The 27639-nt window shown below is 34.4% G+C and overlaps 2 protein-coding genes across 7 annotated transcripts; one reads left to right on the forward strand and one right to left on the reverse strand.

Moving 5' to 3' along the window:
* Nucleotides 1–1327: 1327 nt before the first annotated feature.
* On the reverse strand, nucleotides 1328–10893 carry LOC122300497 (mitogen-activated protein kinase 15-like). Of its 4 annotated transcripts, XR_006240032.1 has the most exons (12): nucleotides 10029–10893; nucleotides 8511–8916; nucleotides 8222–8349; nucleotides 8005–8064; nucleotides 4444–4593; nucleotides 4173–4328; nucleotides 3879–4090; nucleotides 3297–3398; nucleotides 3019–3179; nucleotides 1879–2145; nucleotides 1684–1776; nucleotides 1328–1583 (listed from the first exon to the last, which is right to left on the reverse strand). XR_006240032.1 is itself a non-coding variant. In XM_043111203.1 (11 exons), exons 1-11 carry the CDS (start codon nucleotides 10050–10052, stop codon nucleotides 1772–1774), a joined length of 1671 nt encoding a protein of 556 aa, XP_042967137.1. In that variant the 5' UTR covers nucleotides 10053–10893; the 3' UTR covers nucleotides 1328–1771. The 4 variants fall into 4 exon arrangements, 2 of the variants coding, with proteins under 2 accessions (XP_042967137.1, XP_042967136.1); XR_006240031.1 differs by having other exon boundaries at nucleotides 1684–2145; nucleotides 10029–10891; XM_043111203.1 differs by having other exon boundaries at nucleotides 1328–1776.
* An 8412-nt stretch (nucleotides 10894–19305) lies between these two features.
* Nucleotides 19306–24619, forward strand: LOC122300498 (ribonucleoside-diphosphate reductase small chain A). 3 transcript variants are annotated; one of them, XM_043111204.1, is made up of 9 exons: nucleotides 19306–19642; nucleotides 21338–21498; nucleotides 22034–22082; nucleotides 22182–22308; nucleotides 22843–22908; nucleotides 23122–23238; nucleotides 23436–23598; nucleotides 23688–23758; nucleotides 24243–24619. In XM_043111204.1, exons 1-9 carry the CDS (start codon nucleotides 19462–19464, stop codon nucleotides 24355–24357), a joined length of 1050 nt encoding a protein of 349 aa, XP_042967138.1. In that variant the 5' UTR covers nucleotides 19306–19461; the 3' UTR covers nucleotides 24358–24619. The 3 variants fall into 3 exon arrangements, with proteins under 3 accessions (XP_042967138.1, XP_042967139.1, XP_042967140.1); XM_043111205.1 differs by having other exon boundaries at nucleotides 21434–21498; XM_043111206.1 differs by lacking the exon at nucleotides 23688–23758.
* Nucleotides 24620–27639: the final 3020 nt, after the last annotated feature.

The following is a 27639-nucleotide window of genomic DNA, read 5'->3' on the forward strand; positions in this document are numbered from 1 at the left end:
TGTGCCTACTGATAGGTACTAATAGTTTGTAATGTGGATTTTCTCTTAATAGAAGTAGACTTTGTTGGAAAAAAAAAAAAAAAAAACGGAAACATTACAGCCAATGCTTGTCTACCCTAACTATAGACTGAATACAATCAGGTATAGTCCCTTCCCACACACTCTGATCCTCAATACCTCAATATGGCAAGCATACTTTGCCAACTTATCATCCCTTTCATTGCCAAGTCGCCCAACATGTTGTATACTACACTGAGGGAACAGTTGCATAAGGTCTTAGATATCTTTAACTAACTTACCCAACAGTGACAATGAATAATCCACCAATTGAGTTTTTTTTTTTTTACTTAATATTTAAGTAAATATTTTTTAATGAATTTTATTTTTTTAATATTTAATGAGTTTTAAAATGTTTGAAAAAAAAATAATAATTTGTTTGCCTATTCGGTGACTCTTTCGGTGGCATCCCTTTGTGGGAGCACCACCCATGTGATATAATTTGATTAGTTAAAAAGTTTTAAAATTTCATTTTGTTTACAATTAAATCATTGGGTTAGTTTCTAAGTAGCATTAGTTGTCCATCACGATAATGGATATACGAGTTTTACATAATTTAAAAATCAACTATTTAAATGACAAAATAGTTTAAAATATGAGTAATGCTAAATATAGTTAAGAAATGTGTATATATCATACAATTATTTTAAAAAAGAGTTAAATTTATTATTAAAAAATTAATTTTTTTATGTGAATCATATTTATTTACTTTTTTTTCAAAATGATTACAATACGTTTGTGTACTCACGACTGCAAATATCATTTTTTTTTTAAATATATTAACAATAATTATGAAGAAAAGCATCTCTCTTTGTTTTTAGTCAATAGAAATAAATAATGGATAACAATATGTACATTACCACTTTAATACTGTAAAAGTAGATATATTTTAGGATGTAAGTTCCAAAAACAAAACATAACTTTGAATATATGTATATCACATCAATGGTGTTGTGTTCCAAACAACATTATTCATTCCCCTCAATAATTGAGTGAAAACTCCACAGGTGTTGGGAGCTGATTGAATAGTAGGTTCAAAACGAATTAAGAGCATAAGTTACTGAGAAATAAAAAATAATAATGGAATAAAAAAATAATTAAAAACAATAAAAAACTGAATAACAACTGCAAACTGCCATTTTTTTAACTGTCAAACCTTTCTAGCAAGGGATCATGCAAATGGTCGATTCCCCCCTCGATGCATTTATCAGGCATTTCTTTTCTAAAATTGGCTCATGAAGAAGCAGCAATGTAAATGCAAACAAAGACAGGTACTAAATATGTATTATAGAAATATATCACTATATCCAGTTATTGCAACAGATTTCACTGCTCAAGATGTTTTAAAGATCCCTGTTTGGAGTACAGAAGCTAAGATCAAATTATACAACCTACAGTTATGCAGAACCAAAGAAAATATTAATTTCCCTGCAAAGAACGAGAGCAAAACAAATTGACTTGGAAGTCAATCGATAGATTTGCCTTCTCCTCATCCATGACTATGCGCATCTGCCATATCTTGGTTTCTGCTATGAATCAGAGAGTAAGTACAAGGACGAGTGCTCGTGAACCCCATGAAAATGTCAAAATATTAATGCAAATTGCAACTTGTAGCAGCCACCTCACCGATGAATGTTCCACTTTCCAAGCACCTATGCCAGTTCATAATACCGATGGAATTATGTTGTCAAAGCTGGAGAGTTAATGGTGCAGATCAATCTGGGATCAGGAGTGATTCATTATCCCACAAACTCAGTAGAATAATATCAAGCAGGCAGGAGATCAGCACAAAATGAACATCACGGAATCAAAACCAGTTACCCCCAGGTCCATCTTGTGCAGCAGCAGCTTTCCTTGCCATGTACTGAGGCTTTGGCTGCAGACCATTAGCCCCATCATCTGCACCCCTCTCATTTTTGCAGGTTGGGTTTCTTCTTGGATATGAGCAGTTTGAAACTGTATATTGGGTCCTGCCAGCTGGATTTCTAACCATCCTCCGCTGTTCAAGAGTTTCGGCTGTTGCTGCCACTCCACAGTTGTTGTACCGCAACACCGACCCAACAACTTTCCCAGGCCTTGCAGAAACTCCTGCAGGGTAGTCCATTCATAATCAGAGTTGGTACACTATGTACTAATATGAGCCAAGTATACATGGTCTAAGGTTATGTGAGAACCAGAGGTGGGACAAGAAATTAGAGCAGCAATTTTAAAGTTACAGCTTTGAAGTAGTGAGCTAGCTTATCACAAATGTATTCAAGTACAAACATATTCTTAACTGTACAATCTGTATGTGTCGGTATAAACTATTGAGAAAAAATTATAACCAATTCCAACAAAGCCTAGTAAATAGGATTATACATAAACACCTTAAATCAGAAGCAGAATGCAAAGGTGTGGATTCAAGACAGGATTTTTAGAATTATTTAATGCATCTAAGACTTCTGGGTGCACCCTTAAATTTCCCCTTCCGGATTGAGGATTGGAGTTATCAGTTCAACACTTCCATCACCATCATGTCAGCACACATGCTTCTGTAAGATAATTGTATTATAGGCTAAGCTCCGTCCTCTAATATGAATTGATCCTCAAAAGATGTTGAAGAAGATCCATAAGCCCGAGTGCAATTTATATCAGATCAAAACTAAGCTGAGTTGAGTTTAAACTGCAAAACGTAAGATGGGAGGCCTATGACAGCTGTATTCCAGCATTGTCAACATTTTGTTGCTTGCATATATTTAGTAAAACACAAATCCAAAATATTAAAGAAAAATAAAAACCAACAGGGATAGAAGAAACTCGTGTGCAAGTATTTGTCAAGCATGGGAGAACATGAATGAAGAGAATCTTACCAGAATACTTGTTCACACACTTTTATAACACCATTCCACTCAAAAGAGAGAGCAAACAAGGAAATAATTACAAAAAGATGCAAATTATATGCATCAGCTACAGAATATACACCTTGGATACTTTGACGAACTTGTAGGGGAAGCTGTGTCATAGGAATCCCACAAGTCCGGTCTGTATGTGACTTCTCAATTTCTTTGATGGAACACTTGGAGAGATCATCTGCAACCTCTGCTGAATTTTGTACCGCGCTATCTGAATATAATACACATTGCCTGCAGGCACAACCCCTTTATCAGACTAGAAAAAGCAAAATATGGATAGTAGGCAGCCCCGCAGAAGGATATAGGAGGAAACATGAGACACCCAAAAAAGGGATTTTAGCAATGCACCTGGGTAATGATGCATGTTGCCTCTCAGGTGGAGCAACAGGACTGCCTTTTCCATAATGCTCCTCAAGATAAGCAAATTGCTTCTTAAAATGGTCAACAGCACTGCATGAGGGAAAAAAATTTTGAAATTGAATTTAGGACACCGTTGACAAATTAGTGCAAACTTGAAAATATTCTGAGCACAGTATGGTGCCGTGGAATCTTTGCATTTGGATTCATTTTGGAGGCCCCGAGTCCCATAATTTTTATCAATATAAATTTAATCGAATTATGTTCTAGATCACCAACCAGAAAACAATTTAGCAGAATTCACATTCCATGGTAAATTCAATTTAAATCAAACAAAGCCAGGATGTTAAAGGCATGTGCATTCAAATTGTAAAAGTAGAACCAAGGTACATTTAACAATAAACCTTAAGCATAAAAAAAGAAAGGCCCAATATCTCAAAATAAGTGTGTGATCTAACCGTCATGGCCATAGGCAAGGAGATCAATATGATGGTATGAAATTTGTTTGCAAGACAACAAAATATGGGTCAGGGGTTCATACAAAAATCACTGTTCAGCTTTAGAAAGGAATACCTTGGATACATAAAGCTTGTTGGCTCTGCTCCCTCCAAGTACTCTTTCAACATCTTTGGATGATACTCCAGAATCTCTTGGTATATAAGCTCTCGTACATCTTCTTTTGTTATCCTTCGTCTCTCAAATTCGAATTCCATCTTTGTAACTGGTTGAGCAGAAGGCTCCCTCTCTACCTTGGCCAAGCCCTTAAAGTATAGATCAGCAAGAGCCTGACAACACGAAACACATTATGCTCTCTGAGAAGGAAAGATGGATTCTAAAGAGCAAGAGAAGAGGCATGAAAAATTTTACCTCTTCGGCAGTAGGTCGATCCTTGGGTTCAAATGCCAGCATTTTTTCTAATAAACGGAGTGCAAGTGGATCTGCATTTGGGAACTTGTGGGAAAAGGGAATTGGCTTCTTCCTCCTCATGCTGCTTAAGTATCTCCGAGCCTTCTCATTGCGTACCTATTTGGGTAATACAAACAGTTACGCAGATATAATCATTATGAATAAAGACATGCAACAGAACCAATGATGCACAATAACGGTTTCAAATCCATGTCAAGAATGAGAAACAAACCCTGGCAATGGCTTCAGCAGATGGCGTTCCCAACAGATCAGTCATCAGATCTAATTGATGAACGACATTTTTTCCAGGAAAAAGAGGTTTTCCAGTCAAAAGTTCCGCAAAGATGCATCCAATGCTCCATGTATCTATTGCTGGTGTATACTGGAAACAAAACACTTTATGCTCAGGAGAGCAGGACATTGATAGTGTAAAATATATAATAGAAATGAAATTATCAGCAGGTAATAACCTATTCATAATATCATTTCAGAAGGAACTACAGGTAAGGTGATTTTCTTTTTTTGATAGGTAATAAGTTATTTTATTGATATAAGGATGGGCATAGCCCAGGTACACTGGAAGTATACATGTGCATACACCTATTTAAGAGCTAGAAATAGTTACAAGGAAATCATGGATGTTAAGACCACTAAAATCTAAAGCAATGGCCCGCAAGAACAAAGTCTTCCAGAAAAAACTCCGAAACTCTTCCGAGGAACGTTCATGATCCTCAAAAAGTCTCTCGTTTCTTTCACTCCAAATACACCAAAAGATACATATTGGAGCCATCTTCTACACCACTGTCATCTGTGGTGACCCAGTGATCCCTCTCCAGCTTACTAGAAGATCAACCACTCTACCCGGCATTACCCATGCTATTCCCATTCTTCTGAAGAAGTAATTCCATATCTCACGAGCAAACTCACAATTTATGAGTAAATGGTCCACCGTTTCACCATTATTTCTGCACAAACAGCACCAGTCCAAGATTATGAGGCCATGTCTTCTAAGATTATCAATGATCAGAATCTTCCCTAGAGCTGTTGTCCATACAAAGAATGCGGCCTTTGTGGGTGCTTTACTTCTCCAAATATTCTTCCAAGGGAAATTGTGTCTTTGTTGCATGGTAATAACTTCATAAAAAGAGCGTACCGAGAATTTCCCTTTTCTAGAAGGACTCCATACCATCACATCTTCAGTTGTGGCAACAATAGGAATATTTTCAGCAGGTTAAAAAATTCCACCAAAGCATTCACTTCCCAATCATGTGCATCCCTGGTAAGACTAAGATTCCACTCCTATGAGCCTTGATTGGTTACCCTCAAATCAGCCACTGTAGCTTCTTTTTCCGTGCAATACTAAATATTGTAGGATAAGCATCTTTTAGAGCCGTGTCTCCCACCCACATATCCGTCCAAAAACTGATCCTACTACCGTCCCCAAACACAACTGGGTATTACTACAAAAAGAGCACCACTCCTTTCTTATATACACAAGTAAGGTGATTTTTTTTTTTTTTTTGATGACGAGGTATCCGAGAACTTTCACTGCCCTAGATAAGGCTTTGGTTCCCGAGGTAAAAGAGGTCTCCGCCAACAAATTTGTCACCTTCACCGCGGTGCCTTGTTCGCAAGGACCAAAGATCAGCCAGGAACAACCCACCTATTGGGTCTCCTTTCGATGCCTTCCTAAAAATCACAGGTAAGGTCATTTTTAGGAATTGGTAATTGAAAATTCTTGGTATTAGGGTTGTAGGGGGCACCAATCCAAGATTATGAGGCCACATCTTCTAAGATTATCAATGATCAAAATCTTCCCTAGAACTGCTGTCCATAAAAAGAATGTGGCCTTTATGGGTGCTTTACTTCTCCAAATATTCTTCCAAGGGAAATTGTGTCTTTGTTGCATGGTAATAACTTCATAAAAAGAGTGTACCGAGAATTTCCCTTTTCTAGAAGGACTCCATATCATCAAATCTTCAGTTGTGGCAACACTAGGAATATTATACAGCAAGTTAAAAAATTCCACCAAAGCATTCACTTCCCAATCATGTGCATCCCTGGTAAGACTAAGATTCCACTCCTGTGAGCCTTGATTGGTTACCCTCAAATCAGCCACTGTAGCTTCTTTTTCCCTTGCAATACTAGAAATTGTAGAGCCGCATCTCCCACCCACATATCTGTCCAAAAAACTGATCCTACTACCCACATATCTGTCCAAAAAACTGATCCTACTACCGTCCCCCAAACACAACTGGGTATTACTAAAAAAAAGAGCCCCACCCCTTCCTTATATACACAGGTAAGGTGATTTTCAGGAATTGGTAATTGAAAATTCTTGGTATTAGGGTTGTAGGTGAAATAAACTAGATGGAAAAAACCTCGGCTTAAAAAGCTTGTCAATCATTGAGAGGATAATCAGAGAACTGTGAAGTGCTTGTCATAAACCCTTCAGAGTAATTGCCTCAACAAATGGGAGCTTGAGCTTAGGTGTTTTTCTCATTAGTCTTTTAAGCTATGATTTCATGCGATTGTAAAGCAAGTTCACTAGTCTTACCAATTTTTCCAACAGAATGCACATTTTATGCCGAATCTTTCCAACCACATGCCATGTACCCAATTTCTGGACACTTCCAACACTTTAGCATGCTTCTATTTCCTAAGATTCACACAATAATTTTACATCAGACGTAGAGTTAGACATGCAAAAAGCATACCCCACATCCCTGAGGATGTTTAACATAGTTAAGCAGAATGTTACCAAGGCTTATTCTTCCTATTGACAAAAGAGAACGTTGCTTGGTCTATAAAGGGAGGATGAACCACCTATAGCAACCAGGGTTGCACATGACAGTGCACGCATCCACTAAGCACAGGCATAATCACCTGGTCATATATTTTAAGCAAATGTATACAATGCACCTCAATTAATTCCATATACATGAACTGAGCTCAGTGTGTTATATACTAAATTAAAAACCATTAATAGAATCACTTGACGGTCTAAACCTAACAATTAACTGAACATTTTACAGACAAAAAGTCAGCTCCAAGCCAGGCACAGCTTTGACCTTTGAGAAAAGCCAAGCTGCGAATCAGCTCATTAAAAACAATGAATGCCTGGCCTGCCAAATTGGAACCCTTGCCTGTAGAATAGCAAATGTAATCACGTCCCTGTGCAAAGGTATGTCGACCAGTAGTTAAAAACTGTAAAAAGACAGTCTAAGACAATAGAATAAGAATATAACAAAATGCATAAGGCTAAATATGAACATTTGGTTGAGTTTCTTGTACAACTTACTATAATTACTTCAAATCTATCTCGAATGTGGTTCTTAAAAATGCTCCATATCTACATATAACCCTTAAATTAAAGTCATAGCTCTAAAGCAAAAATATATTCAACAAAGTCCAATCCAGAGTAGAAGCAATCCAAATTGTATAACACAAACGTGACTAGTAAGTGAAGCATCTTGTAGTTCCGCTTCTTGCTCTAAAAATTAAGAAAGAGGCTAAGAAGCCAGGCAAGGCAGGAAGAGGGTGCAAGATAGATAAAAGTGTTATTCATTGGATGGGAATGACATAAAAAACTGTGCATGATATATAGTTCACAAAACTCCCTTGAGAATGGGAGAAACGAGAATGAAAAGATGAAAACAAAATATTGGACAGAAGACTTTAACGATACAAAAGGATGGCAATTTCTCCATAATTGCAACAGAAGAAAAATCAGAATCTCTGAGAAAAGATTAAGCAGCTTCCAAGCGAAGGCAATGAGGTATAATTCTTGCACCTTTGAAAAAAAAGATCCACACAATTCAGGAGCCCTGTACCAACGTGTTGCAACATAGTCCTGCATCCATCATAATTAAAATAATCAATTTGATATAGATATTGGCTAAGTACCAGCCCTTGGTGAATAAAATACATAATAAATTTCCACAAGCCCAATTCCAAAAAAATCACAGTAGTTAATTTGTTTTCTTGGGCGGGGGAAGGAAGAAAATTACCGTCCAGAATATAGCAGTGGGTGTATCATTAAAAGCTACCCTTGCAAGACCAAAGTCACAGATTTTGAGTTTGCAGTCAGCATTTGCTAAGATATTTTTGGGTTTTAGATCGCGGTGAAAGACATTTGCTACAAGACAATCAAACATTAAAGAGAAAATATATATCAGTCTCGGAACAATTAGTAACCCCTTTATGGTATTAATATTCGCATATGCTATATCCAAAATGTAACCATGTTGGAAACATGTAGCTAGTAAAATCACTACAGTTAAACTATAGGATTATGACCTGTGTGTATATACTTCAAGCCACGAAGAAGTTGATAAAGAAAGAACTGATAATGTTCTCTCGTCAAATCATCATTTGCTTTAATAACCTGGTGCAAATCAGACTCCATGAGTTCAAAAACAACATATATATCTTTGAACTCCCTCCTGGATGGAGGTAAGAGGATGTGCTTGATCTCCACAATGTCAGGATGACGCAGAAGTCGAAGAAGTTTAATCTCGCGAAGGATTCGAGTGGCATCAGAGACATGTTCAAAGATGTCATTTATTTTTTTAATCGCGACCTTCTCTCCAGTGTGTGTGTCATATGCAGAGCAAACAACGCCATAGCTTCCTTTACCAATTACTTCCTCAATTCTGTACCTGCTCCCCTCACCATATTCTGTGAAAAAGTCCACATCCACCGGCTGCATCACCACATTCAATCATACAATTTGATTAAAACTATGCCTCTACTAATTTACAACAGTATGACATATGTATCGCTGCCTAGAAACATGCCGACTATCAACAAGATTTAACACCGATAGCCCACATAATAGTTTACCTAGAGAGGAAATGGTCAATGAAAGACTAATGGTCATCAGACTTAGTATGCAATAACTGATTTGGCATCAGGCATTCTATAATACGACACCTACAGTTTAACTTAACTTGCACGCATGATGTAATTTAAGTATCAGAAGAAATGTCTGCCCCCATATGCTCAACCTCATCAAATTGATTATTAGAATGCTTCATAAGTGATCTGCAAGACAATGTTTCTTGGTGAAGGAATTATAACTGTCATAAACTGTGAAACCACAGCAGAACTAGATGCCAAGGGAGCACGACTCAGTCAATCACTAAAAGGACATCATTGCTGGTTCTCACAATAAGAACAATGCAAGAAATAGAATTTCAAGATCCCAGAACTGACAAATTTGAAAAGGAAGAGAGAGAGGACAAGAACATGATGCGGTTGCTTATTTCCATGGCCCAAATAAAAAGGTAAGTAAGATAATGAATCGATAAAAAGGTAACCAAACTCCAAAAATCTATATATGAAATCCTCTCCTAAACTAGGCTAAAATGCCCTCAAAATTTGCCTTGCTAAAAAAAAAGAAAAAAAAAACTCACGCCAGACTTTCAATCCCAAACTAATCCTTAAAAAGAAAACAAAATTAAAAAGTAAACCATTCAGTTTTCATATGACGAGTATTCTAGCGGGACCTCCCACGGAACTGCAATGGGAGGGCATAGCATCTGGCATAGAAGCCGAACAATGAACGGTACAGGTTGTTCCGTTCCATCCTCGGGAATCATACCCGCAATATAAAAAGCAGCACGTTAAAAATGGACCATACAAATTAGAGGACATTAATGAATTACACTAGGAAAAAAATTCCTGTCGAACGAGAGCGATTTGATTCCATTTAAACTTAGATATAAGAAATACAAAAGCATTTCTTGAATCTTCAATACTCACTCGATCTTGAACCAATAATACAAGTATATGTGCAAGAAGCTGTAAATTTACCTTTCTTCTCTGGTCACGCTGCATCTTGGCATCAAAGCATTAAAATCGTTTAAAGCAATAAACGAATGGCGCATCTAAGGCCTTCATTTCACACTCAAAACCCACCCAAATCAACTGATCAAGCCAAAAGAAATTTCAATGTCCCAGAAACCCGAATCACCTTAATAATTTAAACTGGAACTCTAACGTCTAGATCAACAGGAAAGCAATTAAAAACAACAATAAAAGGTGGTGGTGAGGAAAAACAAAAGAAGCAAAAGGTTGAGCCAGAAACGACAAAAACAAGAGCCTTAGAGCAAAGATAGAAACTTTTGGGGTTGAACTAACGGATAAAGACTTATTTTCTAGCCAAAACTGAATCTAATGCAGAAGAAAGGAAAAGGAACATTGAACGGCCAATAAACTTGGCGGGCGTCTCTAAATGTGGCTGGAGACGAAGAGGTAGCGGATCATACAGAGAAGTGTGAGTCTTTCTAAAGACGATTGTCTAAACGTAGCTGGATAAAAAATAATAACTTTGGCGGATCAAAAATGGCGATAATCTCAAACGTCTTGAGAAATATATATATATACATACATAGATATATATATATATATATATATTTTTATATATATATGTATTGGTATATAGGAGGAAACCGGGTTTCCTGAGCAGATGGAAGTGATTTTCTTTGGGTACTGAAAAGTATAAATAGAAGCGGCAGAATGATTGCTGTTTGTAACAGGAAATTCTGAAAGTGCTTTCGAATGATCACAGACAGAGAGAGATTGAAAATTCCGGGAAAATGTACCCCAAGTTGAAGGCTTTTTGGAGCGGAGAGAGAAGGAAGGGACGGAATGGAAATTGTTTGATTAGATAAAGACATAAAGTAATCAAAAGCAAAAAAAAAAAAAACAAAAAACAAAACAGAGAAAGAAATTAAGCAGTAGGATCGGGAGAGGCGCATTATCAACTGGGTCTTTGAAAGGGACCTCTTTGCCACGCCCACACATGTTGAATCAATTTTCCATGATTTTCTTTACTGCTTCCTCTTTTTGCTTATAGTATCGTCAAAGTTTTTCTTTGTGCATCAATCTCGCAAGGACCGTACTTCCTACTTGTTAAATTCTTGACAATTCTCCAATTTTCAGAACAATTAGAAAGAAATTCTTTAAAAAATTCGGCTCAATGCATGATACCCCCATCCAGAAATTTTCTTTAGTCAATATGAAATCATCAAAGATTTTTTTAGTCTTTTCTCTGTAACATCTGTATATATTTGCCTACAAGTGAATCATAGTATACTTGTTGAGAAATGATATTTAAAGTTATAATTGTGTAATTACTGTATAGTTTCTTTAAAAAAATAAATTAATACGAGATCTACATAAAAATAAATAAATAAATAAAATATAACTTTTTAATTGTAAATTTTATTTTTTTCAAAATAATTACATAATATTTATACATTTCACAATTATATATAGCATTACTCTTAATTTTTTTGAGAATATATTAATCCAATGATGCTGCGGGTGCGAGAGGAGTATATATCCATTGAAATTAAACTAATAGCATTGGAGAAAGATTCCCAATTGATTGAACTCCATGGTTGCATGTGCATTACATGGGATCTCCAAGTGGGAATCTTTGATTGAATTCGTAGCTATAAAATATGCAGTGAGTTATATTTTAAATTTTTAAGGCTTCATATCCATATCAGTATATTTTTGTGTCTATCGTCGTGTCATTTTACCTTCTTAAGTTACTTGTAGAGGGTCACCCATTCTTATCGTATGTTGGAATTTTGGAAAAATGAAAATATTTTTTAAAAATAGAAGTATGATTGGAAGCCACCATGATAAATTTTATAAAAGTGTTACAATTATAAAAAAAATTTATAAAAATGTAATTACATGTATCACTATTCTTCCGAGATGGGACGTAATATTATTTTTTCATAAAAATAAAATCATAAATTGACATTATTTCTTAGGGTTCAGGAATAAGAAAGGGGATGGCCCGATGGGTGTAAAATAGAACCTCGGGCTGCTAGGAAAATTGTGGCATATAATAAGGGTGGTGCTTGGGCTCAAGACCATTTTGAAAGGGAGTTTTGCTTTATACAAGTACAGTCGCATACTAATTTGTGTACTAATACTGATTCATTCATACTTAAAATTTAAATTAACATTATTTTTAATAAAATTTACTTTTTGACCAATTACATTATATTAGTGCACAGATTATTACACAATTATATTTTGCAACTATATTTTTCCTTTTAAAGGGGAGTTAGATTATAAAAAAGAGTTTGTTCATTTGTTTGAAGATGTTAAATATACTTTAAAATAAGAACAAATTAACTCAACATCTTCACACATTATATTTTTTTATTTTTTCTTATCAAATATATAGTGTATGGATGATGAATAATAAAATTTAATTAGTTTAAAAAAATTAAAATTAAAATAAAATAAGTGTAAGTGCTGTATATAGAGACGATAAATAACAAAAATTTTCATAAAAAAATAATTTTATAATTTAAGACACTATACCAAACAATAACATTAAAAAATTAATAATTGGAATATGACGTGGCTGTCCAACATGGCAACTAGAACGCACATGGGTATGCCATTGCTGCAAGCGTGACAGACATGTAGCTGGCACGTATGCCACTAACAAGATGAGGGACTCTATAGCCACGTGTGGGGATCCTAACCAGTCTCCAAAATGTCAAAAAAAATAATAATAATAATTTATTTTTTAATGTTTTTAAATATTTAAAAAGTTATAATATATTAAAAATTATTTTTTTAATCATTAAATTTTAAAAAAAAAAATCACTATAAAAAATCCCAATCGAGATCGCTATGTGTCGTTTTAGCATTTGTGTAATTGGATCAAAATCGAACACTAATCAACCCTTCTATCCAAATAACAAATAGCATTGACTAAAATATTAAAACATAATCTTGGATTGTATAAAATAGTTTTTGGCTTTCCACAGATTGGGTCAAGCTCCTTCTTTACTTACTGCTTATGCTTAGTATTTCTTTATATTGTCAAGTAACTAACCTCGTAACAATATTTTAAAGTACAGTAGGTAAGGGTTGGAGACCTCTATAATCATTCTAAAAGGTCTTGGAAGAGACACGAAGAGCTTTGCCAACATATGAATGAGTGTAGATGGTCAAATATTGAAAATTTGAGGCTTAGGAACCAAATGGAGCATAATGTGTGGCGGTTGGAGTTTCGGCGATACGCAGCACATGAGACATACTCGCATACCGTTTTAGCTTTGGCCACACCACTTCTTATTCATTGTAAATCAGTTATTTAAAAATTCTATAATAAGGTGTGTGTATATCAGAAGTGGTCGAAAAAGTAGTAGATCGACAATTTTACATCTCAAATAAAGAAAGAAATCATAACAAAACATTAAATCCATAACTTCTAAGTAATGAAAATGAAAGGAGGGTGGAGGAGTGAAGGTACTCCCCCCACACATATTGACACTTTTTGTGGATTACTTGATAAAATTATAAATTCATGTAGTAATTACTAATATTGTATTTTTACTGTATAGTGTCTCAAAGTCATGCTAATTTAATTATTGTATACTTTTTTTTTATCAATAATATATTAATATTTATGTTTAGCAAATCTAGTTATTTGTATACATTACCTAAGTCAGCAACGAGTAATAATATAAGCTCAAATTAATGGAACTGACTTAAAAATTATATATCTTTTAAAAAGAACTTTTACATTTTCTTAAATAAAATGTTATTTCTAACAGACTTTTTGATGCAAACTCAAATTGATGTAAAGTATCTAAATCTAAATTCTACGTTAATTGTATGGAAGTACTACTTTAAGTAAGGGTGGGCAGCGGAGCTCCACACCCCGCTGCACCGCCCCATTCGCACTGCCCCCGCCCATGCGGGACGAGGGCTCCGTACCATATGGGCGGAGGACAGGGGCCCCCACCCGCACAAAAGGATGCGGAGTGGAGCAGGGAGATGGAGGGGGCTAAGCCCCACTCCGCATATAATATATATTTATATATGTAATTATATATATTAAAATTCCTTAATAAATGAAACAGCGCCAGCACCGTTTCATTTAGTGAGTTAAGTCCCCGCCGCATGCCCCCTGGCCCCATTCTTCTCAAAGACTCCTCTCGGCTCTCTCCTTGTCTTTGTTCTCTCAGACTCCTCTCTCTCTCTCTCTCTCTCTCTCTCTCTCTCTCTCTCTCTCTCTCTCTCTCTCTCTCTCTCTCGCACAACGCACGAATCACAAACCAGTTCCAATATCCTCTCTCGTCGTCTCAAAGGTGTCCTTCACCAAGTTTCTCCATTTTTATTTTTATTTTTTTTTTATCGGAGATTTGAAGAAAGATGGGCTGAATTGGAGATGGAGGATGAGAATTTATGAATTTGTGTGCTGTGGATTCTTGGATTGTGATTTGCATGTGTATTGTATAATGTATTTGTGAATTTTTTTTATTTTATTTTATTTTATTTTTTGTAGTTTTTAGGGTTTCAGATTTGGAACCCTAAATATTTCTAATCCGAGACCCTAAATTGGTTTAAGATTGGAAATCCTAAATTGATTTAGGTTGAAACCCCTGAATCAATTTAGGGTTTCGGATTAGAACCCTAAATTGGTTTAGGAATCCGAAACCCTAAATTGATTTAGGATTGGAAACCCTAAATTAATTTAAGGGTTTCAATCAGGGTTTCAGATTATTAAAATTATTGATCTCTCTATATATTATTAAGATTATTGATTTGTTTATATTGTTATTTAATATGGATGCGAATAAAAAAAATAAAACACTATTTCTTATAAGTTCTAACGACTTCACACTCAACGGTTGCATATAATTGGGTTTTTTTATTATTTTGTTGATGTTAGGGACAGCTTACTAGCTTTATAACTAATCAACTAATTAAATTTTATTTAGGGTTTTGTATTGAAACCCTAAATTGAAATTTTAGGGGGTTTCAATTTGATTTAGGGGTTTGCACTTTGCCTTGTTTATTGTTTGGTGTATTATTACATTTTTTTTTTTTTATGTCTTGTGTTTGATTGCATATAATTGGTTTTTTTATTATCATTTTGGTGATGTTAAGGACAGCCTACTAGCTTTATAACTAATTAACTAATTGAATTTTATTTAGGGATTTGAATTGAAACCCCTGAATTGATTCAGGGGTTTGCACTTTGCCTTGTTTATTGTGTTGGTGTATTATTACATTTTTTTATGTCTTGTATTTGATTGCACTTTGTTTTTTTGTTTTTTTGTTTTTTTATGTTTTCTTTTTTTATGTCTTGTGTTTGATTGCAATTTGCCTTTTTTTTTTTTCAATGTCTTGTGTTGGATTGTGGTTTGAAAATTTTTTTTTATGTTGGGGAATCAGAAATTTCTTTTTGAAGGGATCCAGATTTCAGTGATAGATCTCCTATCCCAGCCAATACCCCTACCCCAGAACCTAACCCTACTCCAACCCCTACGGGGAGTATACCTTGCCCTGTCTCCAAGCCCACAAAGGGCAAGAAACCTGTATCCATAATTTGGTCTCACTTTACCAAACTAGAGAGTGATGACCCCGATAACCCACAAATTAAATGTAATTACTACGAATAAATATATGTATGTCACTATAGAAAACATGGTACATCCCAGATGAAGGTTCACTTAGAGGAACAATGCAAGAAGAGTCCAATATTAAGATCCTTAATAGAAAAGAGTCAATCTAGACTAGATATTGGATTAAGAAAAATGACGGATGGGAGTAGTGGGGCCAGGGTCCAACGTTGAAGGGATATACGAAGTATAATCCCGATAAATGTAGAAAGAAGTTAGCTCGTATGGTTATCATGGACGAGTTACTTTTTCAGTTTGTAGAGGGTAGAGGGTTCTAAGAATTTGTTCAAAAGTTGGAATCGAGATTTACGCTTCATTCTCGCTACACTGTGGCAAAAAATATTAAAAAGATGTACAGAAAAGACAAAGATGTTTTGAGGGGCCAATTGGCAAGTTTGGTAGTTTGCCTCACTACCGATATTTGGACTTCTATCCAAAATATGAATTACATGTCTTTGACTGTACATTTTGTTGATTCTGATTGGGTTCTTCATAAAAAAATTATTAAGTTTTGTCAAATAACTTATCCCAATGGTGATTTGTCAAATAATTGATCACAAATGTGACGCGATTGAGAAGGCCTTGGAGGCCGCAATAAAGGAGTCGGGGGTTGGCACGGGTTTTGACTATTTCGGTTGATAATGCCTCGTCTAATGATGTCGTCTTGGGATATCTAAAAACTTATCTTAGATAGGTAAATAAGACATTCTTGCATGGTGAATATTTGCATGTTAGATGTGATGCACATATTTTGAATTTAATTGTGAATGGGGGTTGAAAGATGTTGATGGTTCGGTTGCACAAATTAGAATTGCTGTGAAATTTGTGAGTTCTTCTTCTTCTGATTGGAGAAATTCAAGTTGTTGCGAAAGCTGTGGGCATAACATCGAATAAGGGTCTTTATACTAATATTCCCACCATATGGAACTCAACTTTCTTGATGTTGGAGGCTACCCAAGAATATAAGGCAGCCTTTCAATTATTAGGTGATGAAAACATCCAACATGTCAAATACTTTGATGAACACGAGGGATTAGGAAAGCCTAATGATGACGATTGGGTGTTAGTTTCTACTTTTATTGATTTTCTCAGACTTTTGTACGATGTCACATTGAATATGTCTGGTTCTTTGTACCCTACATCCATGAGTTTTATCAACAAATATGTAAGTTGAAAGAAGAATTAGAAAACATGCGTAAGGGTTCCAATGAAAGGATGATGAGGATGGTAGTGACCATGATGCTAAAATATAACAATTATTGAAGAGATTTGACTAGAATGAATATTTTGTTATATGTGGTTGTTATTCTTGATTCTCGTCTGAAAGTTTCAGGTATGTTATATGGTTTGGGACTTGCGCACAATCATGCATGAGTTGATCTTATTGGTGAAATGGCCCGAGATACCTTGACTAAATTATATGATGAGTTTAATGCAATTAAGAGTGGTACTGCATCTAAAAAACATACACCTATCCCAACGTCTCCTACAGACGCCGTGACGGGGCCTTCTACAAGGAAGAGTAGAATGTCGTGGACTAAGACCCTCGCACAGAATTTCACACTAGTCCATCAATCTACGGATGTGATTTTGGAGTTAAACAACTACTCGTCAGGAGATATGGTCCAAGATGATAATGATGATTTCGATATATTAGGATGGTGGAAGGCTGCAACAAAGAAATATCTCATCCTTTCTAAGATTGTCCGTTGTATTGGTCATCCCTATTAGCACCGTGGCCTCAGAGTCAACCTTTAGTACCATAATGCGCATATTAGATCCTTTTCGTAATTCATTATCTCCTACAACTGTGGAGGCATTGATATGCACATAGAGTTAGACGATAGAAAAAGATATTCATGTTCCGAATGTTTTAGATTTTAATGAGATCGATGAGGAGGAGGATGGTGATCAGTCTGGATCTGGACCACCTAGTAATTATTTTTATTTTATTATTTTGATATATTTATATTCATTTCGATTTCATCAATATTAATTGTTATAGCAACACATGAGACGACATCTACCTCCGCTGCAATATAAATATGTGCTTAAGCCTGAGTCACCCTAAATATCACAGTCAAAGGCAAACCACAACTCAATCTTTATAATATTCAAAATTTGAATCATTTGTTCATATCATGTATTCAATGATTTGTAATATTGATATAATGTCCCTTGGACACTTTTATATTTGTAATTGTTTAACTTTTCAATTTTGTGATAATTTAGTTATTATTATTAGTTTATTAGGTATTAAACTAGTAACTTTTATTCATGTAACTTTTTTTATCTGGTTTTTAAACCGTTTTTTTTTTAATTATAATTTTATGGTCTCAAAATGGCTATAAACTATTTTTGGGCTTAAAAGAAAAATTTATGGGTCATTTTAGGTCCATTTCAGCGATTTCTAAGCCCAAAGTCCAGTAGGGGGCAGATTGCGCCCCAACTTGCACTCGAATATGCGGGATGGGGTATGGGGACAAATTTCTCCATCTTCCCCATGCGGAGGCGAGGGGCTGGGAGGCGGTTACCCCGCACTGTATGGTGCAGCTAGCACCCATAACTTTAAGAAGATAAATCTGTACAAGTATAAAATGAAAAACTTAATATCTTTCTTTGACTGAAAACAACATTAATTATTTTTCTTCAAATTATATAATTATACCTATTCTTATATTATTAGTAAATATTTAATTTCAAGTTTACAAGTCATTTTTATTTTGATTTTGAAATCAAATTTTAAGTAGGGTTGCTGATAAATTGTAGAGTTTAATATAAAGAAACAAGAAAAATATTTATGTATGGTAAATACAGGTGGTTTTTTTTTTTTTTTTTTGGGTTAAATAAAAAACAAGTACAGACTGGTACACATTGACGCTTACATCTTATTCTGACGGTTTAGAAGACGAGAGTTTGAAAAGACTTTATCAACTGCCTTGAAGGCTGAAGCAATCAATCACAGCGCAAAAGTATCTACCGTCACTTCGTCAATCTCTGTTCAGTCGAAGTATTGCAAACTCTTGCATCAAAAGTTGTATTTTGTTTGTATTTTTTTTTAAAGTAATATTAGATACCCTTTTTAGGCATGTAAATTTTATGTATTTTTTTAAAAATAAAATAAATTTATTATTAAAAATAATTTTTTTATATAAATTTTAAATTTATCTAATTTGTATAAAATGAAAATATAAAATTTATACATTTTAAAATTATAACTATAATTTCTTTATATTTAATATTATGCAGTATTTTGTTAGATTCTAACTCTTTTTATATTATTGAATTTTATTTAAAATAATACTATATAAAATTATAGAGTATATAAGTATCCTATAATTATTTAAAAAAATAAAATTTATTATTAAAAATTAATTTCTTTTTATATATATTTTATATTTATTTATTTTTAAAATAATTATACAATATTTATATATTCATAATTATAATAAAAAAAAGTAGAAAAGAATAACCATTTAGCAGATATTTATCGCAGTGAAGTTTCAGAAAGCCAAACCCAGCCCAATCTCAGAAGCCCAGAAAATAGTCCACAACCTAACCCAACCTCCAATGACGCGAAAAACGTCGTCGTACAAATCAGTGCCTCCCTCTCCAACTGCAATAAATAATAATTCACGGGCAGCGTTGGGGTGGTGGTTCGCTATCAACATTTTCAACCTCTCTTTGTCAGTTTTTCCTCTGATCCTCAGGCGGTTTTATAGGGTTTATCTAACCCCAATATTGACATAAGCTTCAAAGTTCAAACACAGACAGAAAGAGATAGGCACAGTACAATGGGTTCCCTGCAGAATGGGGTAGAGAGACTAATACTAAATGGCAGAGAGGAAGATAAAGAAGAAGAGAAGGAAGAAGAGCCAATATTGAAGGAGCAAAACGAGAGGTTTTGTATGTTCCCCATAAGGTACAAACAGCTTTGGGAGATGTACAAGAAGGCTGAAGCCAGTTTCTGGACCGGTACTTTCACTTTCTTTCTTAACCGTCTTGTTTTCTTGTGCATTTTCTCTGAAATTTTGATTATTTCATTTTCATCTGCGACTGTTCGGAACTGGGTATCTGTTTTTTTTTTTCTTTTTGAATTTCTAGTTGTAATTTATGGTGTCGGGCACCTGTACCTATTGTTTGAAATGCTGGTGGTTTCCGTTGCACCCTCGTACAGTGATGGAGCCACGTTTCCGTCCTTCGGGGGGTCAGCAAAAGTTCCATAATAACAATAAAATCAACACAATTAAGCTCGACAATGCATGAGTATGTCTAAAGAGGGATGCCAGGCAGCAGTTGAAATTCTTGAGAAGAATGAGTTGTTTTTCATGTTTTTGTTCTCTCCGAGAATGGTGACTCTGGAAGATGTTTCCAGAAACACCATATTTGAGAAAAAAAATTTCAGTAAAAGGAAATTAATTTACTCTTCGGGGTTGACATTCATTTGCTTAAGTTTTGTATTTGTTTTATGTTTGGCTTAATTTAATATATCAGATTTGTTGAATATTGCGGCTAGATGATGACAGCCTGCTTTGAACACGCGGGCTCTATCTTCTCGTGCTTGCGGAAATCTCTCTCTCTCTCTCTCTCTCTCTCTCTCTCTCTCTCTCTCTCTCTCTCTCTCTCTCTCTCAAATCACCACATGTATGCATGCATGCATGTATATTGATACCGATCTTGGGACATTATGCTATTGAAAAATGAACAACTTGGAATTATGCAGTGGTACGAATGTAAGCAATTTGTGATGTTGTGTTTTCAATTACATGTTTTTTGCTTGGTTTGAGTTTTGTGAAATTGTTTGTTCTTTTTTTGATAATTAATAAGAATTTTATTATCATGAATAGGCATGGCCCAAGTACACAAGAAGTATACAAAGGCAATACTTACGACACTCTAGAAAACGGGAAAACTAAAACAGAAACAGATTCAGTACATTCTCATCATTCCTTACAAAGATCTTAGCTCACAAACTCAAAGTAGAAAAGAAAAAGTTTCGAAGTTCTTTAAAAGGAACAACTGCAATTGAAACTAATATTTGGGTGATTGCATATAAGGGTTCATGTATTAATTTTGGGAACAGTTGTTTACCATTAAGCTGAGAGAATTCTTATTTCATGAATTACATCCAGAATATAAACTGTTTATAATGATACCATGCCAGCACTATAAAATACTTTGGCTAGTAAGAAAGCTTGCAGCAATACTAGAGTATGCAGACATAAGATAATGGGCTGCAGGTTTAAGGTGGAAGATGCATGCTAAGACTGAGAGCTATCTTAGGTCTCAGAGGGGGAAAAGTTTCATAATTAGGACCTGCTTTTAAATGCTTGGAACAATCTTTAAGCTACTTTGAGCATGCTTGCAGTGGCAAGTGTGGTACTAAAATGTAGCCTCTGTTCTCATAGCACATGGCTGCCAACTGTCCCATAGACTTAAGCTGTTGGTATTCAATGGAGTTTGGGGTAGCCTAAGACACACCACAATATTAGAATTTAATAGTTCTTATAAGTCCATGATTAAGCTGCTAAGATAGGTTATGATTTACTGAATGGTTCTCGTGTTGCACCTTGCCTTATTCGATCATAAAAATGATTTACTGAAGGGTTCTATGCATACACTTGATTTTATTTTTCAACATATTCTTATGACTTTTCATTGGGCTCACAGCTGAGGAGGTTGATCTTTCCCAGGACATTCAGCAGTGGGGAGCTTTGTCTGACTCTGAGAAATTTTTCATTGGCCATGTACTGGCATTTTTTGCAGCATCTGATGGGATTGTACTGGAGAACCTGGCCGCTAGATTTCTAAATGATGTTCAAGTGCCAGAGGTGAATTTGTTGGTTAGGATCTATATATTTGTAGTTACATATTTTTTTGGTTTCCACTTTTTTATATGATCCATCCTGTTATTGTTTATAGCATTCAATGATGTTTCCATATTTTCATCTAGATCATGGTCATTTAAGGTTGTCCTGGTAGGGGAGACATCAGAAAAAAAGGTTAAACTATTAGAAGAGTTTTCTTGTTGAGCTATTTGCTTGTTGAATTGTAGTAAATAGGATTGAAAGAAATTACCATATAGATCAAGGCATAGCTTTTGGGATGGTGATTTTGTATTTAGAGTCTGACGTCAAAAATTTTAACCAACTCTATGTTCTATTTCACAGTATTGATGGGATCAAGTATGTAGTTTATATGAAATCTTTTCACCTATTTCTCTAAAATTTAGCCTCTCCCTCCCTTCTCTTATCCTCTTTTTATTTTTCTAGTTGAGGATGCACCATTTCTTTACAATATCCGTATGTTATCCAGATTCAAATTAAAGACCTACCAACTAAAATTCAGCCTTCTCTTTGTTCTCAGGCTCGGGCATTCTACGGATTTCAAATGGCAATGGAGAATATTCATTCTGGTAGAGCTTTGTAACTGATGCCTGTGGTTTTTTTTGCTGTAACCTAGTACTTGACCTACTGGCTACCTGATTGATATATGTGCTACTGCCTTATGTCAGAAATGTACAGCTTGCTTCTGGAGACATATATCAAAGATCCAAAAGAGAAGCATAGGTTGTTCAATGCAATTGAAAACATACCTTGCATTGCTAGGAAGGCCAAGTGGGCATTAGATTGGATTCAAAGGTCTGTATCATTCTATTGATTTTTATAGTTTTTTTTTTCATACATTCAGTAATTATATTAAAGGGAGCCACCCTGCATGTATTTATCAAGATTTTAATTAATGTTCAATATTTGTTGTCCAATGTTGATTAAGAAAACCACTTAAAAAAATGTTGATTAAGAAAACCAACACAAGCTCCATCTTTAATAACATAAATAGAGCGTTGAGCTCCCATATGAACGCTATCAAACTTAATTAAGAGAGAATGAGTATAGTTGTACAGTTTTATCTGTTTTCTCCCCAATATGGGAGGAGATCATCTTTGTGCCCTGCAACAAACTAGATGCAGCTGTTTCCTTGAAATACACTAAAGTGCCTCGTTTAATCGAATCATCATATCATGTGTTGGATTCTGCTCTACGCAATTCTCAAATAGTGAATTTTGCTTGTAGAATTCAACTAGTGATTTGATATAACTTTTTGCATAAAAAGGAAACATATTGAGTTTGAATTTAAGTGCTTTTTTACAATTTTTCATTTTTCATCTTGTGCAGTTCCACTTTGTTTGCAGAGAGACTTGTCGCTTTTGCATGTGTTGAAGGAATCTTTTTTTCAGGAAGGTAGTCTTCCTCAATGGCTTAGAGTTACATGATTTTCTTATTTCCATTGCTCATACCTAGTTATGGCAACCATACATTGTATCGGGCTTTTGCCTATTCTTTGATGAATATAATTTATTTACTAATTAAAAAAAAGGATATGGTTGCCTTTCTATGTTACTCTACTGTCCTGAGGCTTACATTTATGTAGTTTTTCTTTTTTGTGGTCCTCAGCTTCTGTGCCATTTTCTGGCTCAAAAAGAGGGGAATGATGCCAGGTTTGACGTTCTCAAATGAGCTTATTTCTAGAGACGAGGGCCTCCATTGTGACTTTGCTTGTCTTCTTTACAGGTTACTGCTTTTCTTCCCTTTTAGTCTAGATGTTAACTTTCACATTTGATGTTGGCTAGAAACTAGAATAATTGCTTTACTGGGTGTTGCTACATTCAAATACTTGGGCTATAATCATAGGTATAGGTTTAGTTTCTGTTATGTTGTGAATATGAACTATGGGAGAATAAATCTTCATTTATTGTTCTTTCTTACAGCTTGCTAAGGAAGCAACTACACTTGGAAAAAGTTCATAGCATTGTCCATGAAGCTGTAGAAATTGAGACACAGTTTGTGTGTGAGGCCCTCCCATGTGCATTGATTGGCATGAATTCAACACTCATGAGCCAGTACATAAAGTTTGTTGCCGACCGACTTTTGGTAATTTTCCACTAAGTTGTTCATTTTTCTCCTACTTTCCTGCTGGAAAGTTCGACATTTTTTATTTATAATTTTTGTTTTGGCACCAGGTTGCGTTAGGGTACCAGAGAAAGTACAATGTGGAAAATCCTTTTGATTGGATGGAGTTTATTTCTTTGCAGTAAGTATGATGAGCATTGGTTAGGTTGTTCTGAATTTTCCAAACTCAAGCAAAAGTTAGAAGTACTGCTGAGTTACTGATGTCTAGAGGAGATAATCTTGTGTTGTCTTCAACCCAAGTGGTTATTCAATATCTCAGAAAATGTTTTTTTCATTTACAAGTAGGCAGTAATCCATGCTCAGAACCACAACAAAAAAGGTAGGCAGTAACCCCCAGGGGGTGCCTCTTAGAAGTCTTCTGTTGCCGGATAATATTCAAAAGAAACCATCAATGAATATTATCCGGCATGTGAGTTAGTAGATATTTTTTGCCTAAAAAACAGAATTTGTTTCGCTTCCCATTTTGACTTTGAGTCAATGCATTTGTGAAATATGTCATTAAGATCTTGGACTTTAGTATTTGTTGGGTATAAACTATAATCATACCGATCGGGATGTTCTGTAATTGGGTTCCAGCTTGATTTTCTTTATTTTTTATTGGGCAGAGGCAAGACGAACTTCTTTGAGAGAAGAGTGGGAGAATATCAGAAGGCATCTGTAATGTCAAGCCTTCAAGATGGCGGGAAAAACTATGTCTTTAAGCTGGATGAGGACTTCTAGTCATGACTCCTTGCTCCACCCTCTGAAAATCATAGAGATGCTGGACTGTGCATCAAAATTTTGTTACTATTCTTCTTGGTCTATAGTCTATTCCATTTATAAGCAATTCAAAGTATAAGCAATCTGAAATTCTTAGTCCGAGATGTTTATTTTTATTAGAAAGAGTGATAAACTTTTCATATGTGCTTTATCTATGTCATGACTAAGAAGTTGTAATATATCTATTGTTAAATTGATTCTCTCAATGTAGAACTTTTTTTCATCTTTTTTTTTTTTTTTGGTTCAAAAATTATATGTGCATTCATTTTTGTGTACTCTTTTGCACACTCCATTGATGTGATTGGTTGTGTATTAAAAAAAATAATCTAACCAATCATATCAGTGGAGTGCGTAGGGAGTATACAAAAATGATTGTATATATATATTGAGTAATGTTACATACTATCATTTTTACGTATTCTTTGTGCACTCTACTGATATGATTGGTTGTATTAAATTTTTTTTAATACACAATTAATTACATCAGTAAAATGCATAAACAAGTATGCAAAAATGATCCTATCAGTCTGCATGGTTGAATCATATATGAGTAGAAAACTCAGTACCTATTATTGCTGCTGGCAAAAGTCTATTGAGAAGTTCCTAAGAACCCTACTGCATGCCATTTCTTTTGGATTTCTTTGGCAAACAACTCGTTCGTTTTTTCAATGCGGCTAGTGAGAATTTGAAACGCTTGATCACTAAAAAGATAGATCACTCTATATATCTATTGATTCTATTGCTTTCACTTTCAAAATCTTGAAATTTGAATAAAAACAGTAAAAGATTAGAAATTTAGAGAAATACTTTAATGACAAAATAATTATATAAAAATAAATCCACAAAATGACGTTTGATGTAATATGTCATATTGTAAAATTACTTTTATCGTAAAGTAGAAATAACGGATTTTATAAAGTCACGTCAGTTTATGAATTTACTTTTACGTAATTTTTGTGTTTGTAACTCTTCAATTAGAACCCATAAAAAGTGTCGCATATAAGTGCTTGTCCATGTATAACTTAAAGAGTAATACTATACACTACACCACTATCTATTATATTTATTATAGATTATGATATTAAATATGTGAATTTCTTGAATAAAAGTTATTATATATTTTAGTAAACCATTATCTCAAAGAAATGCATTGGTTCAGTGGTAGTGATGTGATGTTTTAAATAAAAGGGTAGAAGTTCGAAACTCCACAAGTGCACTTTTATTTATTTTGTAGAATAAGTGAAGTGTTGGACTTGGATAGGCACAATGCTTGACTGAAAGACACCATGCATGGGCTGAACCGGTTGGACTGGAGAAACATGATGATTAGGCCAAATGGGGCACCATGCATGGGCAGAATCGGCCCGGCCCGTGCGAAGACTTGGATACGCACAATGCTTGGGCTAAACAAGTTGGGTTGAAGAGACGTAATGCTTGGACTAAAGAGATATCTTGCATGGGTTGAACCGGTTGGACTGAAGAAACATGATGACTGGGCCGAATGGGCACCATGCATGAACAGAACTGGCCCGGCCCTTGTGAAGACCCACTTGGATGGGTGCAATGGGTGTCTAGGCACATCAATTGATTTCTAAATGAAACAACATGACTTTTACACTATAACTATCACTTGAAAAGTCACAAGTTAAGAGTTTTTATTTTTCACATGGTGTCACTTCACTCTCTATAAATAGAGGATGAGACCTATGAATTTATTTATTCCATTCTCTTATTTTTTCAGTCACTTATATAATTTTGTAGAAAAATTCTAAAAAAAAGACTTTAGAATTGTTATCTGCAATTGGTGACTTTGTTGTATTTTGGAGGTGAATTGCTTGTAACCCAGTAACAAACTCTTTTGAGTAGGGACAATTATCACCTTAAAGATAATGTTCTACACGCCTCAAAGTCAGATTTATTTTTTCAAATTACTATATCCACATAATTTTCTTCAACACTATTTTACTTACATCTTATTATATATGATGTGATGTATTTATTATTATTTTATGATAAAAAATCATGTAATAAATTATTATTTAATAATAATAAATATGTAATATTTTATTTAATAAAATATAAATAAGACGATAGTACGGTATATAAAATTTTCCAACCTCAAAACAGAATCAGAGCATATTGGTTTTGTTCTAAGTATATGGTATTAAACAACGACAGCGTACTGAATAATTAGGTAAACTTCCCCACTTCTCAATCACCACCCACTCTAGGGAAATAAATGCTTGATCCTAATACATTGATTTGACAAATCAAGTTAGCACGTAGTTTTAGTAGGCATTTGACTTTTTCACCGACAGGATCGTGTTTTTCTTCCTTTTAATATGATCATGTTTTAAATATTTAAGTATTATATAATTATTTTAAACAAAATAAATGAATAAAGGACTTACATAAAAATAATATTAATTTTTTAATAATAGACATAATTTTTTTTCAAAATGACTACACGACACTTCATAACTGTATATAAAATTACTATTTAACCATCCCTCCCTTCGTTTTCATGGTTGCCCAGCCTCCAACATATAACAGTATAAACCAAGTCTGTTCACTTCCAAAGGAGCTGCAATGATCTCTCTGATTCCTTGTAATTCTGTAGAGAAAAGAAGGTACCATATAGCATGTAGATTAGGAGTGGTGACACCATACTCTCAGAGCTAAATATACTTTGAATCATATTGAAAGACTTGTAAAAAAATTTGCATTAATATACACTAAGTTTCATTTTGGTCAAATTATCATAAAATATGTCAATTTTATAAGTCTAAGAATTCTGAGGATGGCACTTCAACTTTATCTATTTTTAATTCTATTAATTACTTAAGTTAATTTTTAGAAGGAGGTTTTTTCATGTCATTTGTGGAATAAAATCTTATTTTTTATTGCTATATTTATCTGTATTTAGATTAATTTTATAGTATAATCTTATTTATTGGATATGTATGATGGGTTGGATTATGTTTATCAGTATGGTTATGGGTATGAGTTTATCAAGTTGATTAATCATGAATCTAGTTGTGATAATATGAATGATGAATGAATATTTTTTTTATGCTTATATATACAATTGTACTAATTAGGTTTAATCAAATGATTAAGTCAATTCAACCTATTTCTTAAGGCTTCGTTCGGTTACACATATTAGATGAGATAATAAATCTATAAATAAAGTAGTTAAATAATTTGTTAATAACAGTAAAATTGTTTGAATTAAGATTGTTA

The sequence above is a fragment of the Carya illinoinensis genome, chromosome 2 (assembly GCF_018687715.1).
Source record: "Carya illinoinensis cultivar Pawnee chromosome 2, C.illinoinensisPawnee_v1, whole genome shotgun sequence".
Classification (NCBI taxonomy): domain Eukaryota; kingdom Viridiplantae; phylum Streptophyta; class Magnoliopsida; order Fagales; family Juglandaceae; genus Carya; species Carya illinoinensis.